The sequence below is a fragment of the Athene cunicularia genome (assembly GCF_003259725.1).
Source record: "Athene cunicularia isolate RWA chromosome 6 unlocalized genomic scaffold, athCun1 chr6_part1, whole genome shotgun sequence".
NCBI lineage: Eukaryota > Metazoa > Chordata > Aves > Strigiformes > Strigidae > Athene > Athene cunicularia.
Window position 1 is genome coordinate 23,589,811 of NW_020799105.1, and position 20,189 is coordinate 23,609,999.

The window sequence follows — 20,189 nt, forward strand, 5'->3', positions numbered from 1 at the left end:
ATAGCTAGAATTGCAACTGGATGACTAGCAATATATGGTTTTTCTATTATCCCAGCTGAAAAAAGGCTTTAAAACTAATGAACAAAGACATGTAAGTGTAATGCTTTGGGAGATACAGGAGAACAAAAGTCGAAGAAACAGAAAGCAGAATGACTCTGTTAATAAAATTCAGCAAATACAGAACCTAGTTGTAACAGTTCAGCTGCCTATAGGAGAGAAAGTTAAGGAAAACAAAAAAAAAACATAATTACATTCGGAGAAAAGTAATTTTCTTGCCCATTGCAAGAAAGAAAGAGACAACAGTTCAGTTTTTAAATAATGATTTAGTGAAAACCATATGATATTGGAAGAGTTAACAATACCCCTGTAAAACCAGGGGTTGGTTTTCAAAAGCTCTTTTATTAAAGAATCCTTGATCTCCGAGTAAAAGAAGTATATTGTTTTACTGTAAAGTATCTTTTTACATTTTCCTCCCTCTCCCTTCAGGGGGTTTTGCTAACAGGAAGTGACCCTGCATTACAGCAGGTTAAACTTGCCTTTCCTTGAAACATGGATAATCCAGGCAAATTTACCCTTTTCCATTGTTACTTTTTTTTTTTTTTTTTTTTTTTTCAACAGAATAATGCAGCTTTTCCAACTTTTGTATAACACCCTTCCTAGTGTTTCAGGGTGGAATTTTGATGCTTCATGACAAAGTGCTGCTCTGAAATTGGCCAAGGCTCATTTTCACAGATGCACAGCACCACAAATCCTCCACGACCACCAAGCAAGCCTGACAAGAGGTGGCCGGGGAAGGAGACACAGGGTTGATTCACTGTGTGTCATTAATGAGATCAGACATCACCACTGTAGGTAGGCTTTACATTATAGACCACCTGCTGGGTTGTTTTGTTTTGGGGCTTTGGTTTTGGATTTATTTTCTTTTTTAAAAATAAATTTAATAAAAGCCCCATGCTCTGGGCTGCTGAGCTCTCCCAGACCTCCATGATGGGAGCGGACACTGCCAATACCCCAAGCAGAGAGCAGCAGCAATTAATGTTCCTTAAATGTAAGACATTTTTACCTTCTTCAAGATTCAGATGCAGGCATACATAGGCATAGGTTGTACAGAGCCCACACATGCCTCAAGCAGGCAAGCAGCCATCCATAATCCAAACCAAGACTCCAGCCTCCTGATGACAAAGACTGATGACTCAATTCCTATCATGAATCAAGTATTACCACTCCTAAGCCATACGATCTTAGATATAAGTAAACAGCCCGCATCATCTCAACAGCCTGGTAACACAGAAAAATGGAAACATTGAGAGCAATGACAATATTATTAGTTATTTCAGTGTTTGTCAAGGGATGGAAGATAGGACGGATAATTTATTGTTCAGATCACTGCCAAGGAAAAAAAAAACCATCACTTTTAATCATTCAACAAGCTGCAGTCAGCAAGGAGTACTACAAAATTCAGGTGTTCGTACTAAAATTTCTGCTGACCAGCAGCGAGACCCATGTTCTTAACTGCCTTCTGATGGTTGTCAGATGCCTCGTTCGCAAGAGGCAGTGTCAGCTGCTGTTCAGCATTAGCATCCATGGAAACTATCTGCACTGCAAAAAATCCTGACAGCAGTGTAGCTCTTCCCGTGCTCCCTAATCAACATGTAGCGCTTAACAAGGTCTTGGATTTACTTTTCAATAAAAACCTGGCACTGGATCCTGAAAAAGAGGGCTGGGCCAGATCCTCAGCTCCATTCCCAGAACTGCCAAGACCTGAAGTTGAGGCACATTTGTAAGCTCGAATCAAGAGAATCAGTCAGACTGTGACTCCCAATGAACATGTCGTTGTACCTATACTAACGCTTCTTCAAACAACCCTGCCTAGTGAGGAAAAGGCTTAATTATCTTGGCTATATCAATAACTCCTCAAGCTAAGAGTCTAGATTAAAAAATTATCTCTAACAAAAAAAATGATTTTTTCTTCTAGCTAGCTCTTTTGTCTTTTTTTCAAAATTATGTTGACAGCTGTGGACACATTTCCCGGAAGATACTTTTGCAAAAGCTAATATTTGACTGCAGAAAGTCATAATAATTTAAAAAGGAAAGCTTATCAAGTTTACCTAAGAGCTATTAGGTTTCAAACCTATAATCAGTCCAAAATGGGAAGAGCCTCTTGATTTCAAGAAACATCTTGTTTACAGAAGGCTTTTGGCAAAATTAATGTAGCCCAACACTTGGCTTCAGAGCAAACAACTCCATAACGCAGCTAATCAACAGCACCTAACAATGTCTCTCTGCGGTGGCCTGCCATTTTATTTTCTCAAAACGCTTTGCAAATAATTAATCAATCTCCTCCCTTGGTGTTAAATAAGGGAACACCACTTATTTCAGGGAGGTAATGGGTAGCTCAGGACAGGATGTGACGCCCCAGCTCCAGCGGCGCAGGGAGAGGCTCGGTGGAACAAGAGCGTAATTTGCAATGACTGCACCAGCAAAAAGGAAACGTTCCTGCCTGGCACCTGCAGGAGATCATCTTACACTCTGAATCATGAGAGTGTATTATTGCTGCAGAATATTTTAGTGGTCAGGAAATAATCCACCCACATGATTTGATTCGACTGCTTGCACCACTGAGTTCCCGATACCCAGCTGGTCGACAACAGCATTTGTATATTTTGCTAACATTTTTCCCCTTTGCTTCCTATGTGCTGGGACAGGATGAAAGGAAAAATATTCCTTTTTCATTAAACCTCTCATAATTTGGAGGTTGGTCAAGCACCTGCTAACGATTTTCTCACTGAAGATAGTCGGTCTTAGATTTTAGACTCATGTCTCAAATCATCACTGGTTGTCCTGTCATGCCTTCTGGCCACGCAACACCAAGTCCATGTCTTTAACAAACCCAACACTCCGAGGCCACTGGTCCTCAGAGAGGATCTTTGTTCATATGGTTAAGAACCATAGAAGCAGTTATTGAAAACACTTTGAAATTTGCTGCTGTACTTTCAAGACATTCTCTGTAACATCCACGTAACAAAAAAAAAATCTCGGACACCCATGTTTGCATTTCAAGGATGTCACGCTAGAAGCTATCAGGCACTCCTGTAGTGATTCAAGGGGTAATGTGATGCAGTGTGGCTTTAAGAAAAAATGTTCAGAATGATTCAGAACATTTAAATGGTGATTTGCAGGGTAAGAAATGTATCGACCGCTTGGTATTCTCATCATGTCAAAGACACCTAGTTGTTCAGCTCTTTCTGATAATTTACTGCAGCCAGACTGAGCCAAGTACTCATTTCACAGACTGCAGAAGAGTTGCTCATAGTTTAAACCAAGTGTGAATAAGGGGAAAAAGAGGCCCTTTACTCCAGTGGCATAATGCAGTCACTGAGACCACATAGCCCATCTCTTTCTCTTAATCATTATCTTAATAATTCTAGTATTCAGCCCTCCACTGCTCGCCCTGAGTGCTAACGAGTGACTTGCCCGCTCCAGAGTCTTTCACTTCAAATTGTCTCACATTTTTACCAAACCTGACAGTTCGAGATAGAAATGTCCACGCTGAACAAGATGGAAAACAGTGGGGGGGGGGGGGGGGGGGGGGGGGGGGGGGGAAATCAAACCCTTAAATTTCACATGCCAAAACAAGGAGAGCTGAACTTTAATTTGGATCTTCAGCAGACAGTATGATCATACTTGGGAAAATGATGCTAATTTATGAGCTTCACTCGAGGAAATGTTGTTCATACCATCACCAACAGGGCAAACATCCTTCTGTCTTCTAGGACAACAATGGCCTTTCTATCCAGCAGGTTCCTTGCTGTGCCCCATAGTATAAAACCAAGCCTTTGATCTGCAAAAGGCACGTTTCCTGAAGGTAAGGAGCTCCTTCAGACTCCAGTCAAGTTATTTTATGGTCATGCCCTTAAACAAGCAAGCAAACAAACAAAGATCTCCATTTAAAAAACAAACAAACAACCCACCAAAAGCAAACAAATCAAAACTCAACTGTTCCCCCAACCATCCATGGCTGCTTGTTACCTAAAACCACAGAGAAATTGTTGAAGAACAATTAGCTCCATAGGAAAATATGAGTGCTTTAGTTGCAGCCAGGGTCACTGTGACATCACAGTGCCACTGAATCACCGGTGTCATCATTGAAAACCAGCATAAGAGCAGCCTTAGCTCACACAGCCTTGGGCATCATCCGGCCTAGGACCTCCAACAGTACCTGCACATCCGTATGGCAGGGCAGAAGGCCACAATGCTCTTCTGAGTCCTGTAGTTTTTCTAAATAAGTGGCGTAAGAAAGAATTCTCCTCCACACTGATCCCTTGCTTCACCTCTTATACCCAATGAGCATCATCACCTTTTCCCTTTTTTCACAGCAGATGATGAGGAAAGTGGCAGCAGGCATTTGAAACTAAGAGCAAAGCTCAAGAGCCTGGTACTCCTTATATGAACGTAAAAGGACCCTCCAGAGAAGAGGAGGCATCCCCTTCCTTCTAAAAATGAATTTAAAAGCTCCAAGATAAGGAGAGGCAACTCCTATTGCCCAGCACACAGGCTGCAGTTTGTCTTGACGGCTGGAAGCATCTTCCAGAGTCACTAGTAACTGGGGACTGACACTGTTTTCAACATCCGTAAGGCCTGAGCCCTCAGTTTCTCAGCATCTGCTGTAGTACACAAAGGTCACACTGCAGCATGACACAGACCCAATGACACAAAATGTCTAGACTAAGGAAAATTGACAGCCTCCTCCATTTTAAATTTATACCAGATGAAGTGAAACATCAAAGGAGCTCCTTTTAATGGGCTTTTTGGCATGTGGTCCTTTGTTCTTAACAAGTCGGCACCAGCTGCTATGTCCATAATGCCAAGTCAGAAACGTCCCCGGCCAGATTCTCGGCTGATGTAAATCAGTGTCACTCCTCTGAAGGCAGATATTTCTATTGGTTGACATCAGCTAAAGATTTGGCTCCCCGTGCTTAGCAGGTGCAAGCTAAAGTAAAATCCTCTGTGCCATATTTCACATTTCTCCTGTCTTCACCATCACTACTGCTGTACACATTCTCAGGCTGGAGAGTTAATTAGCATCAGCTGTAGCTACTCAAGTTTCTATACAATAAATTCCATATTGTAAGGAACAGCTTTCGTCTAATTATATCTTGTTCATGTGTGTGTGTGTGTATATATTTTTTTTTTTCTTTTTCTTCCCCCCCCATACACCCACACTCTTCTTGTACTCTGGGTTATTGTGTGGTGACTTTCCCATAAACAGACAATGAGGTGAGAACACCAGATAGGCCACATTTATTCACAGCAACACTTCAAACACAATTTAATAACTGAAAGCAAATACTATTAATAGCCTTCAGTCTTAAGATTGCCTACTTTAACCCATCCTGATTACCATGAATATATCATAGTTTAAAGGTGACCTACAAATATTTTCTTGATATACAAAGTTTGTCTCAAACACCAGGGGCTTTTCAATGTGTATTTAAAGTGAAAACATTTTTTTTTTTAATTTGCAGGTAGCAGCATATTGAAATTCCTCAGCATCAGCTGTTCTGATTTTACTCCAGTACAAGTACAGAGTGAGAGGGAAATAGAGATATGCACACTACAGAAAAAAAATTAAAATACCTCTTGAAACAAATTAAAGTCTAGTTATTTACCCCTTAGAAAACATGCTGCTGGCTTCAGCACTTGTTAATAAAACTCTTGTTTAAGAAGGAAACTGTAGCCTGTAATCACCTGGGGCCATTCAACACCCCAAAAGCCCAGATCCCATCTCAGTTTTCCCTATTCGCTGTCTTGGGTTGTTTTAATTAAGTAAATTATTCTTCCAAGTCACCTGCCGCTCTCTGGGAAAAAGTATAAGCAACTACAATAGCAGCTCTCTGATCTGTCTTGTTCACCGAATTAAAGATGTTCTTCCCCTTCTTGAGTGCTTCATTTCTGCATTCTGAAGGAGCAAGGACACCAGCAAGGCAGCCCCCACCAGACCCCCCCGTGGCGGGACTGGCTCCCGGTGCCCGCACTGACCGCCGCCCGCGTTCGCAACCACCGCCATCACCTCCCACTGCTGACTCACGCATACCTCATAATCCCGATTTCCCTACTTCTGGGTAGCTTACATAGCAGTACGATTCATCAGGTGACCTTCTGTCATCTCCCTCCTCCACATCTCCCGCATCTCAACACAGGGCTACGGTAACCGGCACAGCACCTACCATCCAAACTGGATTTACATTTCTCTCCACCTCAGCGGATCTTCCTTAATAACCCTGCACAGCCGTTTTGGGCATGACAACAAAGAAAACCAAGAGGTTAGATGTTATAAAAGTTGAAGCGTTAGCAGAAATTATTTCCTTTTATAACACAGCTGAGGTTTGTGGAGGTGCTCAGGGATCAAGATGTTTATGTTTATCTAAGCTTAAACAGATTTAGATGTTGGAATTTATAATCTTTCACCATAAAGTGATTATATTGTTTAATCAAGAGGTCAAAATTAATTTAAAGTGGTCCCATGTTCTTTTCTTTGCCCCTTTTTAATAATTCAGCATAGAGCCCTGTGGGTAATAGATTGTAGAAGATGGATGGAAAACTGGATATTCACGTGGAATGTATCCTTCATGAAAGGTAGGTGAGAAGTTAAGATTAAAAATGCTCCTGTCTTCAGCAGAAACAAGACTGATCTTTTCATTTTTAACTTACCTTGTATTTATGAGACATCAGCTATAGACAGTAAAGGAAATGGCAACGTTTGCCTAAAAGCAGCGTTAGCAAGTTCTGACAGCTCGTTAAAAGCCATGACCGAAGGCAGGGTGATGCACATCAATCACCTGTGACAAGGACCTCACGGAGCTTGGCCTGGGCTTACCATCGGCCGTATCTCTGAGGTGGGTCACGTGGCTCTCAGTGGGCCATTTCACATTAACCAGTACACGTTCCTTAAACTGCCCAAGGGATTGAGATGCCGGCCACTCACTAAAGAGAAACACAATCATGCCCTATGACTTTACGTCCTCCTGCAGGTCAAGCCTGATTTCACGTGTAGCATGGATTTTCCAGCACTTACAGTCCAATTCCTTGCCAGACAATGGAAGTAAAGTACCCAAAGTAACGGAGTCAGTAGAAGATACAGTCCACAGCGGTGAAATCACAAGATCATATTCCATCCTTGGGATACCACAGCATGAAACATGGCTTTAAACACTAACCGAGTCTGAGAGATTTGGATTCCTAACTATAATTACCATCCATGAGCATAGCCCAAGATTTACATTTCATTAATATTCCTAAAATATCCTTTTCACATGTGGCACATTGTGGAAATATATGTCTCTGGAGATTATCTGGACCAACCTCCTGCTGAAACAGGGCCTTAGATTAGGTTATCCAGGTCCATGTAAAGCCAAGTCTTGAATACTTGGATTTGAACATGAAATAGTATGAGTAATACTATAAGTAAAGGGATCATTACTTTAGTAAAGCCACATGAAAAATTAGGAAAAAGACACTCCAAAGGGGCTATCACTCAACTGGCCTTATAGGAAACAGAAAACCTGGCCCCAGTACCTGTAAAGTAAGGAAGTATTTGGGTGCTCATTCCACTTCAGGTCCTAATAAAGCAGCCTATGCATCCTGGAAACTACATTTACAGATTTCATATAAATAAAGTCTAGTCCTGAAAGTAATCTATTTCTTTTCTTTTTTTTTTTTTTTTTTTTTTTTTTTTTTTTTTTTACCATGGTGATGTTATTACCACTTGTATTTCTGCTGGCAGGAAGGTATTGCCTACAGCTGCAAACTAATATAAACTCAAACTTTCTGGGTCATCAGAAATGTGATGGACAAAGTGCTCTCCACAGTTCCTTAAGCCACAAGATAACTATGTTAAAGTATTAACACCGTGTCAAAAATTGTTCGCTGCCCTTTCTTTGCTAGTTCTTCCTTCTTTTTAAACATTGAATTTCACAAGCATTTCATTACACAAACATATAGCAGACCAAAGTTTAACATGAATGGATTTGGAGGGGGTAAAAAAAAAAATAAATCTAAAAGAATTGGGAATCTGTAATGGTATAAAGGACTTTGCTGATGGGATAGTTATTTCGTTGTGCTGGTAAAGCAGCATCTTGCAATCTAGGTCTTGTAATACTCAGCTGTACACACAAGTGCCACAGCGAGAAGCAGGAAGGCAACAGTGTTCTATTATAGATTATGTTATATACTTAAAACTAGTCCAAGAAAAAAAAACAAAACCAAAAACCAACACAACAAAAAAAAAAACCAACCCACAACATAGACTGTAGGACTGTACCAGATTTACACCAGAATGGAGAATTGGACTTAAGAGATCACTTCTCTCCCTCACTTCACCCATTTTCAGGACTAAAAGGAACTCACTTTTTCATTTTCTCCCAGGTTAAAATCATACCAACTGCCTTTTATTTCAACGAACAGTGCGGATGTCTCATGCATTTAACTAGGTTTCTTATGATTTGTCACATTTAATGGCTGGTGGCTATGCAAGACCTCATTACTTCGGAGATCCTGGTGTGAGAACGTTGTTTTGAAGCATTATTCTGGCTGTTTACACGAATTTCACACAGGAAAGTTGTAGTAAGCTGATAAACACCTTCTTATGTATTACAAAGGGTCTGATTAAGAGAAATATATATCTTTACATTCTACATTATTGCTCACACAAAAGGTGGAAGCAGTTAAAAAGGTAACACTTCCCATGTTTATTTACATCTATATTCTTGTGTACACAAATGGTGGAAGTCGTTTTTCAAAACCACTATTTCTCAGCTGGTTACCTCACTTATTTCCCCTTTCAGTAAAACTGTGGGACCATGAGCAGTGTCCTATTTCACTTTTTAATTACTTCTAGTAAAAGTGATTCTTTCATGGCCACCAAGCCCAGGGAAGGCTCAATATTATTCTAATCCTTGTTTCTGTGGTATATCACAGAGAGACCTTAGACGGTGTTGAACTCAGCCTTGAATACATATAATTCCTATCAAAATCTCAGGAGGACGTTATAATTTGAAATTAGGATGGTATGCAGTGAAATCCAAAACTGAAATACTTAATTTTCTGGTGTCAGCCAGTGAAAGGCCCTCACCAACCCTCACTCTTTTCCATTCCTCCCCCCAACTCTTCAGCACTGGTGGGCATCTTCAGTCTCCAGCTCCCCACTCTGCCGTCTCCCCTTCAACAGCCACCTGAATTACACTTATAAGGAAATATTTTATCTCAGCCTTTCTTCAGCAACCAGTCTGAGCGATGCTTCACCCTGTGGACCCATGCAGCTTTCATGGAAGGACCTGACTCTGCAATTACTGATGCTGCTGGTTTCTCTGTGGAAAATCCTGGCTCTGTGGACAATTTTCTTAAAGGTTAAGGCAGGAGGCCTCTGAATGAAGCAGTGCCTTCTCACTGTTTGCACCTTGGTAACAGCAAGAGCCATCCCACTGCTTGCAGGCATGGGAAAGTGAGTGTAGCAGTGAAAAGCAAGGTGTAAAGGGATGCTGCAGCCAGGGTTTTGTACCTTGTCTGGCCCATGAGACGGCTTGTAACTTCTTTTTTTCCCTTTGCACATTAGGAAGATGAAAGTACAAATGAATCTTAGAAGTCGCTTATGTTCTACACTGACCCTTAGAGCAAGGCGGCCATATAAGAGCAGGGTAATTGCAATTAAACACATCCCAAGGTCACAGGGTACGTGGGGGGTAAGATTTAACCTCAGTGCTTTTGGTAAAAACCAGACTCACTCGTTGACATTCTCCCCATCCACACTCTCTTCCTGGAGAGTCAATAAACTCAGCTGTGGTTATTCAAGTGCACTGTAAAATAGCTGCTACAACCCAGTGCAGCAGAAGCTATACCACTCTGGGTATGAAGCAATCCCCACGGTACCTTTCCGCTCCCTGAGAGCAATGCTGTGAAGGGAATTTTATGTTTCAAACATCTCCAAGCATTTTGCAAACAAATGTGTTAAGATTTGCAAGCCATTTACCTAGAGCCATTAGTTATAAAAGCCTGGGCTTATTACTATAGCCTTACTAAATAAAAGCTGAAAACAACATAATTTTTAATTGCAAAACCAAGCATAGTGCAGCCATCTCCTTCTTAATCTCACACCTTGAAGTTCAGCCCTTATACAAGGAAAGACCTAATAATTTTCAGGGGCTAAGTGCTTGCATGTTGCTGGGAGGGAAAAAAAAAAATATAAATGGTTCAAAATAGAAATTTAATGCAGAAGACACAGGCAGAGTTTTCTCTATCATCTGATGAGCAGCACGTATCTCTAGCATGGCAAATATCGTCATGGTAGTCCTGGAACTGAAAGTGTCTGGGTTGTGCTCTGACTCACCGTGCCTTTGCAGAAGCAAGGATTACTACTGCTATCATCTGTTTACATAAAATCCTTGTGGCGGGTCTGTTCCAGCCCGAACCTCGGCTCCACCAGACTGAGGTTTATGGAAATTACTTACCTGCCTCAGCACTTGAATTAGGAAGCTGGAGAGAAAATGTAGTGTGATAGCTGCCAGACTGCTTAACATCATCTTGCTTTGTTGTTACTACATTATTAGGTCCTCTGGGTATATCCACAAATACTGGAAGTTCAGAGACAAAGACACTTTGCAAAGGGTATTTACTACCCAAGGAGCCTTCCTTTGTTTTCTCTTTATTAATTACATTATTTTCTGTTAAGCCTGCACTCAAATTTGATCCGAGTGGAGTCTTGTTTTCTCCTAGGAGCTTTGTTTGAGATATCTCCGCTATTGGCTCTCCATTAGCTATGCCATCTACTCCATCTGCTGTTAATCTAGACAAACTGCAATTTATATTGAAGGACAACGTTGATCTGTGCATTTTTTGGCATTTAATTCGAGGTTGGTCAATGCACACATTGAGTGACTTATCTAAATAATAGATGGTATTTGGACACCGCTGAGAAACCTGAAGGTGGACACAGGAGATGAATGAAGGTGGTACTTTCTCTCTCCCATCATTGCTTTGAAGACCCATGCTGTTCTTGTTTCCAGGGTCAAAAAGCCTCTTTGGTGGCTCTTCACCTAACTGTGAGCAAGATTCAGAAATCTTTAATGGAGAGGCACGCTGGCTTGGTGGAGACCAGAGATGGAGGGCAGGAGGGGCTCTGCTCGAGGTGGGGGACGTGGCGTTGGGCTCTTGCACAGCCCCAGGTCCACGTGCTGGGTCATCGGAGCCTGCAGCAACACGTCTGGCTGTAACTGTTATGGAGGCAAACCCTTTCTGCTGGCTTTGACACTGTTTTTCCTCTGCAGCGGGAGAATCCGATGAAGATGTGGTGTCATCTAAAGATGCCTGAATTTCTAATCTGCTGGGAAGCACCTTAAATGCTCTGTCGATGTCTGAATCATGGTTAACAAAACATTGCTTTGTGTGATAAGCACTGGGCTGGAGGATTGTGGACTGCATAGGCAAAGCAGGCCAATTTTCTTTCGATTTATTCTCATCAATCATCTGTGAAATGACTATCGGTGAAATCAATGTCGTATTTTGTGATGGCAGAGATTCCTGCAAATGAAAAGTTTCAAATTATCAACATACTCTATTGGAATATCACAGAATCATCTCGGTTGGAAAGGACCCTGGAGATCATCTAGTCCAACCGTTCGCCTAGCACAGTTCCCACCGACAGCATATCCTTAAGCTCTAAATCGACCCGACTCTTGAACCCCTCCAGGGATGGGGACTCCACCACCTCCCTGGGCAGCCCATTCCAACACCTAACAATTTGTGTAACTATCTACCATGTCTCACACCAGACAGTTTAGTTCAAGTTTTCTTCTTAACTTTCTATTCATATTAACTTTTTTGTCATTTAAAAACACACGCTCTTGAAATCAGCTCTGTATTGTCTGAGACATTAAGGAAAACCTTATCATTCTGGTGAAAAAAAAAAAAAAAAAGATTAAAAATGTGTATTCTATAGTATTATTTTCAGTATTGAACCCATTGTTGCAGTTGGTATTTGTGGCTGCTCTGTTTGTTGAAAAATGGTCACGTCAAAGGCAATTGCCAGTTTCAGACTCTAAATTGTTCTTCCATGATGGTCTGCTGGAATTAAAATGCATTTAAGCATATTATAAATCATTAGCCTCAAGGTCCACGTTTCCTATCACATGCTGCACTGGACACGTGAGCACCAGGGTCATGACTGCCCTACAACCTCAACAGTTATAAAAGTGGAAAACTCTCCCACAAGAGTGATGTAATCATCCGTAAGGGCTTTGGGTACTATTTTAATTCATTATTTCCCTCTTGTTTAGGATTACCTGGTGGCACCTATCAGTGATGTAAAACCACATATGTCCAAGATTGATTGACAGCAGCCCAGATTAATTTTTCCAACCACGACAGTAAACATCTATCTTGATATACCATACAGTACTTCACTGGACGTGACAAAGGAGGTGCTTTTACGTTAAAGCTATCTGACAAAGAGTAAACCTGACTTTAAAATCTCCTGCTATTTTTTTTCCACTCGGCTGGTCACAGAAGTCACATGCAATAAAGCATCTGGCCTAATCTCACTGCTGCTGTAAATTGGCTGATTAGATTGCTCCTGCCCTGTGTTCCTAGATCTCTCGATCCTAATAGAAAAAAAACCCCACTGAACAGGCATGCAAAATCTGAGGATTAGCTTCATAATGAAAGTTCATCCAACTTCATCTGGAGTTTGGGTGCCATTTGCTGTACTGCTCCTGCTTGTTATGAATTCATCTCAGGCATATCTGGGGTCTATTATCTGATAATCAATGCCAGTGCTCGGCAAGCATTCCACAAAACATAATATTATTCTTCCTCAAGGAAGAGCCCTATGAGTGACAGTTGTGACCTCCTGGTTATCCTGCTCAGGGTTTGGGTGCTGGAGTCAGGACACTGCACCAGAGCCCCTGGGGAAAACCATTCTTGCAGTCCTGTCCTCAATGCATGGAAACAACAAGAAAACGGGCTCCTTTCTTCTTGGGAAGGCTGATTTGGGAACCCAAATATGTAGAGGTAGATTGAGAGTTTATTAATGAGTTGAAATGCCAAGTAAATTTTATCAACTCTCTGAACCAGCCGCCTGTGGTTTTGACAATTCAATAATTTCACAGCCCCAGGAAAAGGATTTTCTTCCTTCTTTGTTTCTTTCATGGTTTGGAACAACATTTGCCTCATATTTTCTGCAGTGCATTTACTTCTACCTACAGGTTTAAGACTTTTGCACGCCTTCCAAAACCCTCAACTTCCTCGAGATTTCTACAGGGCACCAAAGAAGAGCATTCCTTGAAATACTTTATTTTGGATACGTCTCTCATGCTCCAGTAGTTAACTTGACATTTATTTCTTTTGTTAAGGGCTGCACAGATGGAGACATTCTGGAAGAGTCCAAAAGCATGTCAAAAGTGCTCCTGATTAGCTTCAGACTCACGCACCAGTATTTTGTTTTTCCTTTTTTTCTGCTTCAGCATATGCATTATTCCATCCTCCCAAACTCTGGCAAAGAAATGGATCTTATAGGTTTGACCAGCTGATCTATCAATGCTCGTTGAGCGCTTTCAAGCTTCACTGCATCTTGTGGAAAAAAACCCCACACACTTAAAGTAATTGTGGTGAACTGAAAACTTCAGGCTTTATACTGAGAACATCTGAGACAGACTGCATTGATATTTGGGATACCACTTGATTTCCTCTCCCGGGGTGTTTTGAACAACTTCTTTTCCCCCACAAAACATGCGAATTTTTTCTCCCCCACCAAGAACACACAGAATCACAACATTTAGCCATCATTTTATTTGGCTTTTCTGCTGCCTAAGCTAAGTCTAGATAAACAAACCAAGTCCAAATGTACTGCTCAGCAATCAGCAATTGTTTTTTAAACCTGCTGACTGCTATCTAAACATAATTTATTTATTTTACCTTGGTCGATCTTGATTTTCTCTCTGCAGCACTCTCCCACCGAAGGCCTGTGCATGTCCTCTGACCATCAATGCCCCACTGCTTTTGTGTCAATCCTGGGGAAAAAACAGAGAAAGCAACATTATTTTCAGTGTCCTAAAGGAGATGTGGTTTTAAATGGAGTTCAAGCAGGAGGGAAAGAACTACTGTAAACGATTTGATTGCACTGGGATCTGGTTATCAGAGAGATCCTGTTTCTCCCTCTTCCCAGGAGAGGCATTTGAAACACCCCAGGATCTTGTTGCAAAGATGCGTTTGCAGACAGTCTCACCGTGTGTTCAGGGCTGCTCCAAAGCTTGAATATGTCTGCCTTTGATTCCCGTGCCTTCAGGCATAAGTGTGGAAGAATTGGGGAAGGTGGGAAATGTGGAATTCAACAAACGTCACTTTTGTGTAGACTCCAGAACTGGGAGCACAAATCAGCACATTAATGGGCTGGATGCTGCGAGTAAGATTTCATTTGAACTAAGTCACCTTCACATTTAAAGGACTACATTAATTTGAAATCATATTCACACATTCTACTACATTGTAACTTTATTTCAGTGATAACTGTTACTTCAACACATCAGTCTCTGATTTTGTCATCTTTTGTTTTCTGTGAGCACTAGTCTGTCTGCATCTTTTTACACAGAGCTATTCTCTATGTAACACAGAGTCTGGGCTATTGCAATGATGCACGATGTCTGCTGTCCACAGTTCTGCCAGAAATTACATTACTTTCAGTTTTGTAATAAGCATCCAAAACTGATTTTCAAAAATTCTCTTGAAATTACCGGCTGTTGCTTTATTAGCAACAAGTCACACAATTGCTAAGACCCTTTGTGTTTTTTTCTTTCGCTTAGGCAGCCTGCCACAGAAGTGGATAATTTTTTTACTAAGCAGAATTTCAGTTTACATGTAACATTATATTAACAAAGGAACATAAATCAGCTCCGCTTTAAGAAGCGTTCATTAAAGCATATCCACCATAGAAGGCTTAATGGTTTCATTGGCTTGGGTGCCGCTAAAGTAGAAGGGGAAGAGGGGGAAGGTATCAGGTCTACCCTCATCAAGAGAGCTTGAGTCCCATGACACAGCAGCAACCACAAAACACTAATAGGATGTTTGATGACCCTTCTGCTTCAATAAAGAATACTAAAGTAGATTTTAATACTTTACTGGCACAGCTCCAAGATGCCAGTGCCGCTATGTATATTCATAGCTGGCATGAAAAGAAGAAGTTTGCTTTTGTCATTGAGCAGCAGAAAGTCCAGAGCAACAGAGAAAACAGCTGGACTCATTAGCCACAGTATGGAAGGAAAGAGAATCCAGAAAATAGCTGGAGCAGAGGGCCCACTACATATTTTTTGGCAAAGTAATAATGCACGGCTGCAATCAGTGAAAATGCAATGAACCTGATCTAGCACTGGGTCATGGTAACTGCGGGCACAAAACAGGGGCGAGATGCCCTTGGAGCCTGCCCTTCACCTGGTCGTGGTACCCAAGGAGAAGGAGGTGCTGTGCCTTCTGTGAAGGACAAAAGCCACCTGCATCCACAAGCGGTGGGATAGGGGCAACCGCTGGGTGAGCCTCATGGAAAGGTTATTTTCAGTGTGTCAGTACACTGGTGAACACCTTCACGGTGAAGAACTGCTACATATGCTGTTTTATTTACTGTATAAAACAACTAAATAGGGAATAGTTTGCAGAGAAGGATAAAGAAGGAATTATTGGACTGAGTTAGGGCAAGACCTCAAAAAAATCCAGAAAACTTGATTAAAAAAAAAAAAGTTGAAGCTGTCTCTTTAATTACAAAGTTATCAATATTTTCCTCAAATGCTTTACAATAAGAAAACCACAGTGGTCTCGGATTAAGCTGGAAAGCTACAACAGGAGAACATCAACTTGGGAATGTCAACCAGTGAGCAAGAGAAACCAGAAGGCTGGCTGGAGATAAATCAAATCCAGGCAGGTGTGTTCTGCCAGATGGCCTTTCACGAGTTTAATGCAAATGTATTTTCAGCACAAGAGAAAGACTGAGTGCTACAGGGTCAGACGAGAACAAGTAATCAAAGTCCACACCATAGATTTAACATGCAAGTTATTCTTATCAAAGTAACTCCTGTGATTAGCAATAATCTGTAGGTAGGACCTTGCAATTTCCCACAGATCCCTTGGAATACATTGGTTAATTCTTGCTTGTCTAACCTTAAAAAAAATAGCTGTTTCTGGAGCAAAAGAGATAGGAAGAAGTGGGGTGAGAAGAAGAGGAGGAAATATTTATTTTCTTTGCTAAATCTTCCAGAGTGGAGTTTTGCATCGCATTTTGCACCATATCCTGTGCAATGGCATTCTCATATTACTATGGGAATCTTATTGTTGGAAAACACTCAAACTTTTGGCAAGTCATTTAATCTAGTTGCTGAGATAGATTAAATGGCATTGGTGGCAAAAGCTCTGGTATTTTCATGATATTATTCAATCTATTCTTGGAAGCTTCACATTTGTTAATTCATGTCAATAGAACAAGCAAAGAAAAACCCCAAACCTTTAAAAAGGGCTCGAATCTGTGTTTGAAATGAAGATACTTCAGAGACCACAAGGGTTTAGCTCAGATGTGTCACATACAGAGTTTTCATACAAACTTTCACTGCTGACAAAACACATCGCACTGTAGCTCTTGTTACACAACGAAATTCAAAGTTGAGTTTTTCCCTGGTGCGAAAGCATGAAAGAAATGGCATTTCAAGTACTTTCCATCTCTGTGGGGAGTATGAGAAACTTATTTCTATCTGAGTTGAGATCCTGAGGGTTTGTTTAACCTCCCCAGACCTTCCCTTCCCCCCCCCACCCTCCGTGACCCACCTCTCCAGCTTACAAACGGGAGATGCGACGAGGAATAGAGGAGCAACTGCTGGCACATGAACTTTGACCTATCGCATCTTCACTCTTTTTATTTTTTTTCCTCACAAATACTGTTTGTTGAACCGAACGATACGCTCCTTGGCAAGGCATCTGGACATCCGGCTACAGACCAGGGTTTTCCTAATTACGGAGTGCAGCTGGAACCGATTCTCCCAGTCTCGAGTGCCTGGATGTCTGCCTCCAGCCAACTGGCAGCCGGCTCAGATAATGATTCAGAAAAGATGTACTTGTAAATCAGCTTGCTAAAACACAGATAGATTGCAAAGGTGAGGGTGCTGGTGAAAAATAGCGTACCACAAATATTTGGCATGCACAGGACAGCCCAGTTCATAGCCAGCTGAGGTTTGGTACAAAATTTGAGACACACACGAAAACAGCCCGTGAATAATGTTATTTTGCCAGTGGTTCAAGTCTTTGCTAGACACATACAGACTGCCATACTGGGGTGGGTGTCTGATGACACCCAGAGTGACACCGGGCAGAGATGGAATGACATTAGACCACGGGCCCTGGCCTTATCTCCAGTTTTTGTCATGAAAGTTGTGTATTTCATTCAGCTACTATCCATACGCTGACAAATTTCAAACGTGTGTCAGCACTTCTGATCCCCTCTGCTCTGCTGCAAGCCCTGCTCGCTCCACACTGCTCAGGTCTGCCACCCCATCTGAGCCGCCAGCATCACCTCAAAATGAACTTCTCTGGAGGCTCCAGGAACCTCCAGCACTTCCCTCAAAACACCAGAAAACAGCATCACAGAACAAATACCCTGGTATGAAAAAAATTGAAAACCTCTCCACTTTACCAAAAAATGATCTTTTTTGCTGATCCTTAACCCTCCATCTAAGAGACCTGCGAGGGGAGTTGGGCTCCCTCCCAAGTCCATGGCAGCCAGGGTCCCTACAGCTCCTAGGTCAGCACTGTTGATTATCCAAAAAATGCTCAAATTCCTCACTTGGGACCTGGGAGCTAAAGGACATCATCAGTGGCTTGGCTGCAGGGTCAGGCATCAGAGCAAAAACTCAGCTAATATAATGTCATCGGCAACACTTAAAAATTTCTTAAGGCTTCTTCTCCTCCTATGCATTATTCCTACTGTAAGTTATCAACAGATAAACCATATCATTAAAATCAACTTGGAGAAATTAATTTCTCCTTTATTATGTTTAAAACATTAGATTTGTTTAAATATTCTCGTGGCTTTTTAAATTCAAATACCTGAAGAAGCTTTGAGGAGAAGAGTGTCATCATTAAAGATTCACCATGCTCCCTCTCAGTAAGGGCTGGGCGAGATCATAATTCACTTCTTCAGATCTGAAGTGAGTCATCCAGAAAAACCATCCAGACATCACAGATACATTAAGATGAAAGGCAAATCAGAATGAACACTAGAACCAAATCCACATCTTCTGGTCTTCATGTGTCATAAAGAAAGAATATCATAAAATCGCAGAGACTATTGTCATCTAAAATAAAACTGAACAATGAAGCTAAAGTTCACATGCCCGGTACTAAAAGTAGAGGCAGATTAACACTGAAAATCCCACCTTACACCAAAGTCCCTGCTGATATGAAATTGATTTATAGGGAATCAACTGACCAGTGTTGTGTTTACTTGTTAGTAGAGTGATGCATCTCCAGAAAGCCTTGGCACAGGCACAACCTTGACATCCCTCAAGGATGTTATGATGTTAAGTTCAAAGAAGAGTTGAGGTGTTGCATTGATGATGGTCTGAAGGCAGCATCACGCTGAAGACGGGGCACAGGCAGGGCAGGAAGGCAGCCCCAGTCACACATGGGTTTTACTCTCCTACAGTCTCATGAAAAAAAAGTTGTATTTTTATCTCTGCAGAATTAGAATTATAGAATGATTTGAGTTGGAAGGGACCTTAAAGCCCATCCAGTCCCACCCCCCCTGCCCTGGGCAGGGCCACCTTCCACCAGCCCAGGTTGCCCAAAGCCCCGTCCAACCTGGCCTTGAACCCTGCCAGGGAGGGGGCAGCCACAGCTTCTCTGGGCAACCTGTGCCAGGGCCTCACCCCCTCACAGGGGAGAATTTCTTCCTTACATCTCATCTAAATCTCCCCTCTGTCAGTTTAAACCCGTGACCCCTTGTCCTATCCCCACACCCCTGATCCAGAGTCCCTCCCCCCTTTCCCGCAGCCCCTTTCAGCCCTGGGGGGCCGCTCTAAGGTCTCCCCGCAGCCTTCTCTTCTCCAGCTGAACCCCCCAACTCTCTCAGCCTGTCCTCACAGGGGGGGCTCCAGCCCCCCCAGCATCTCCGTGGCCTCCTCTGGCCCCGCTCGAGCACGTCTGTGGCCTTCTGCTGTTGGTGCCCCAGAGCTGGACGCAGTACTCCAGCAACCTTTGACATTGAGCAACCTTGATGTAAGACTAGACAGCAGTTTTCACTAAGAGACTTCAGGAGCACACGATGTCATTCTGATAGCTTGAACACAGCTAAAAACCAGACAGTACTTACCCATCAAGAGAGGATGACAGAGGGAGAGTACAGCGGTTCTGTAAAAGAATCTTTGCTGAACTTCTTATAAGAAGTAGCATGCACCTACTTACAATGGGGGTCAGACAGCAATAAAGACTTAAAGGAGGTGGAAGAGGCTGACAACTCTTTCCTTGAAATCCTTCTTGTCATGAAAAAGGCCAAACCAATACAAACAAGTACTTCGCCACAAAAGAAAGTACTTGAACACAGTTGCACAAAGATAACAGTATTTTAAGGCAGCTTTGTTGGGAATATCTTCAAATCAGAGTAAGCAAAACAGCCTGAAATCATTTCAGTCTGAACAGGATTCATTATGTAAACAAAACAGAAAAATATTTTTTTAAGATGTCAGGATGGATTTTCTTCTATTACAAGTAGCATCATGAGATTTGTTAAGTGAATTATCTTTCCTTGCTTGCACACCTTGAAGCTGTAGCTGGCTGCCTGCAGAGATGATTACAGGATCTGCCATGGAACGGACAAATGAGTTCTGGTCTGCTATCAAAAAGCCAGAAGTCATAAATCTCTCATTATCCATGCCATTAGAAGCAAGGTGCTCATCAGGGGGCTAGAAAGAGCACAGGAATTATATCCTGAAACCCATGCGTGAGAGAAAAAAATATGGCGTTTTCATTATGCATTGCTATTATTCTTTATCTTCACTTAAAATAAAGTGGGGAATCACCCCCAGCATATTTATCACAAACACAGAGACAAAATTCAACAGATTCTTCACTTTCTTCCTTTTCTCTTTCTCCTCTTCTTCCAAGTTTTTTTTTTT

General features: G+C 41.9%; 1 protein-coding gene across 2 annotated transcripts in view; it reads right to left on the bottom strand.

Annotated features, from left to right (window-relative positions):
• Positions 1–20,189, bottom strand: part of C6H10orf90 (chromosome 6 C10orf90 homolog) — a 67,393-nt gene that overhangs the window by 21,194 nt on the left and 26,010 nt on the right. For both annotated transcript variants that reach the window (XM_026851305.1, XM_026851306.1), the window contains exons 2-3: positions 13,963–14,057; positions 10,503–11,571 (exon numbers count right to left, since the gene is read on the bottom strand). In XM_026851305.1, coding sequence (XP_026707106.1) covers positions 10,503–11,571; positions 13,963–14,057 — 1,164 coding nt within the window. The remainder of the gene's footprint in view (positions 1–10,502; positions 11,572–13,962; positions 14,058–20,189) is intronic.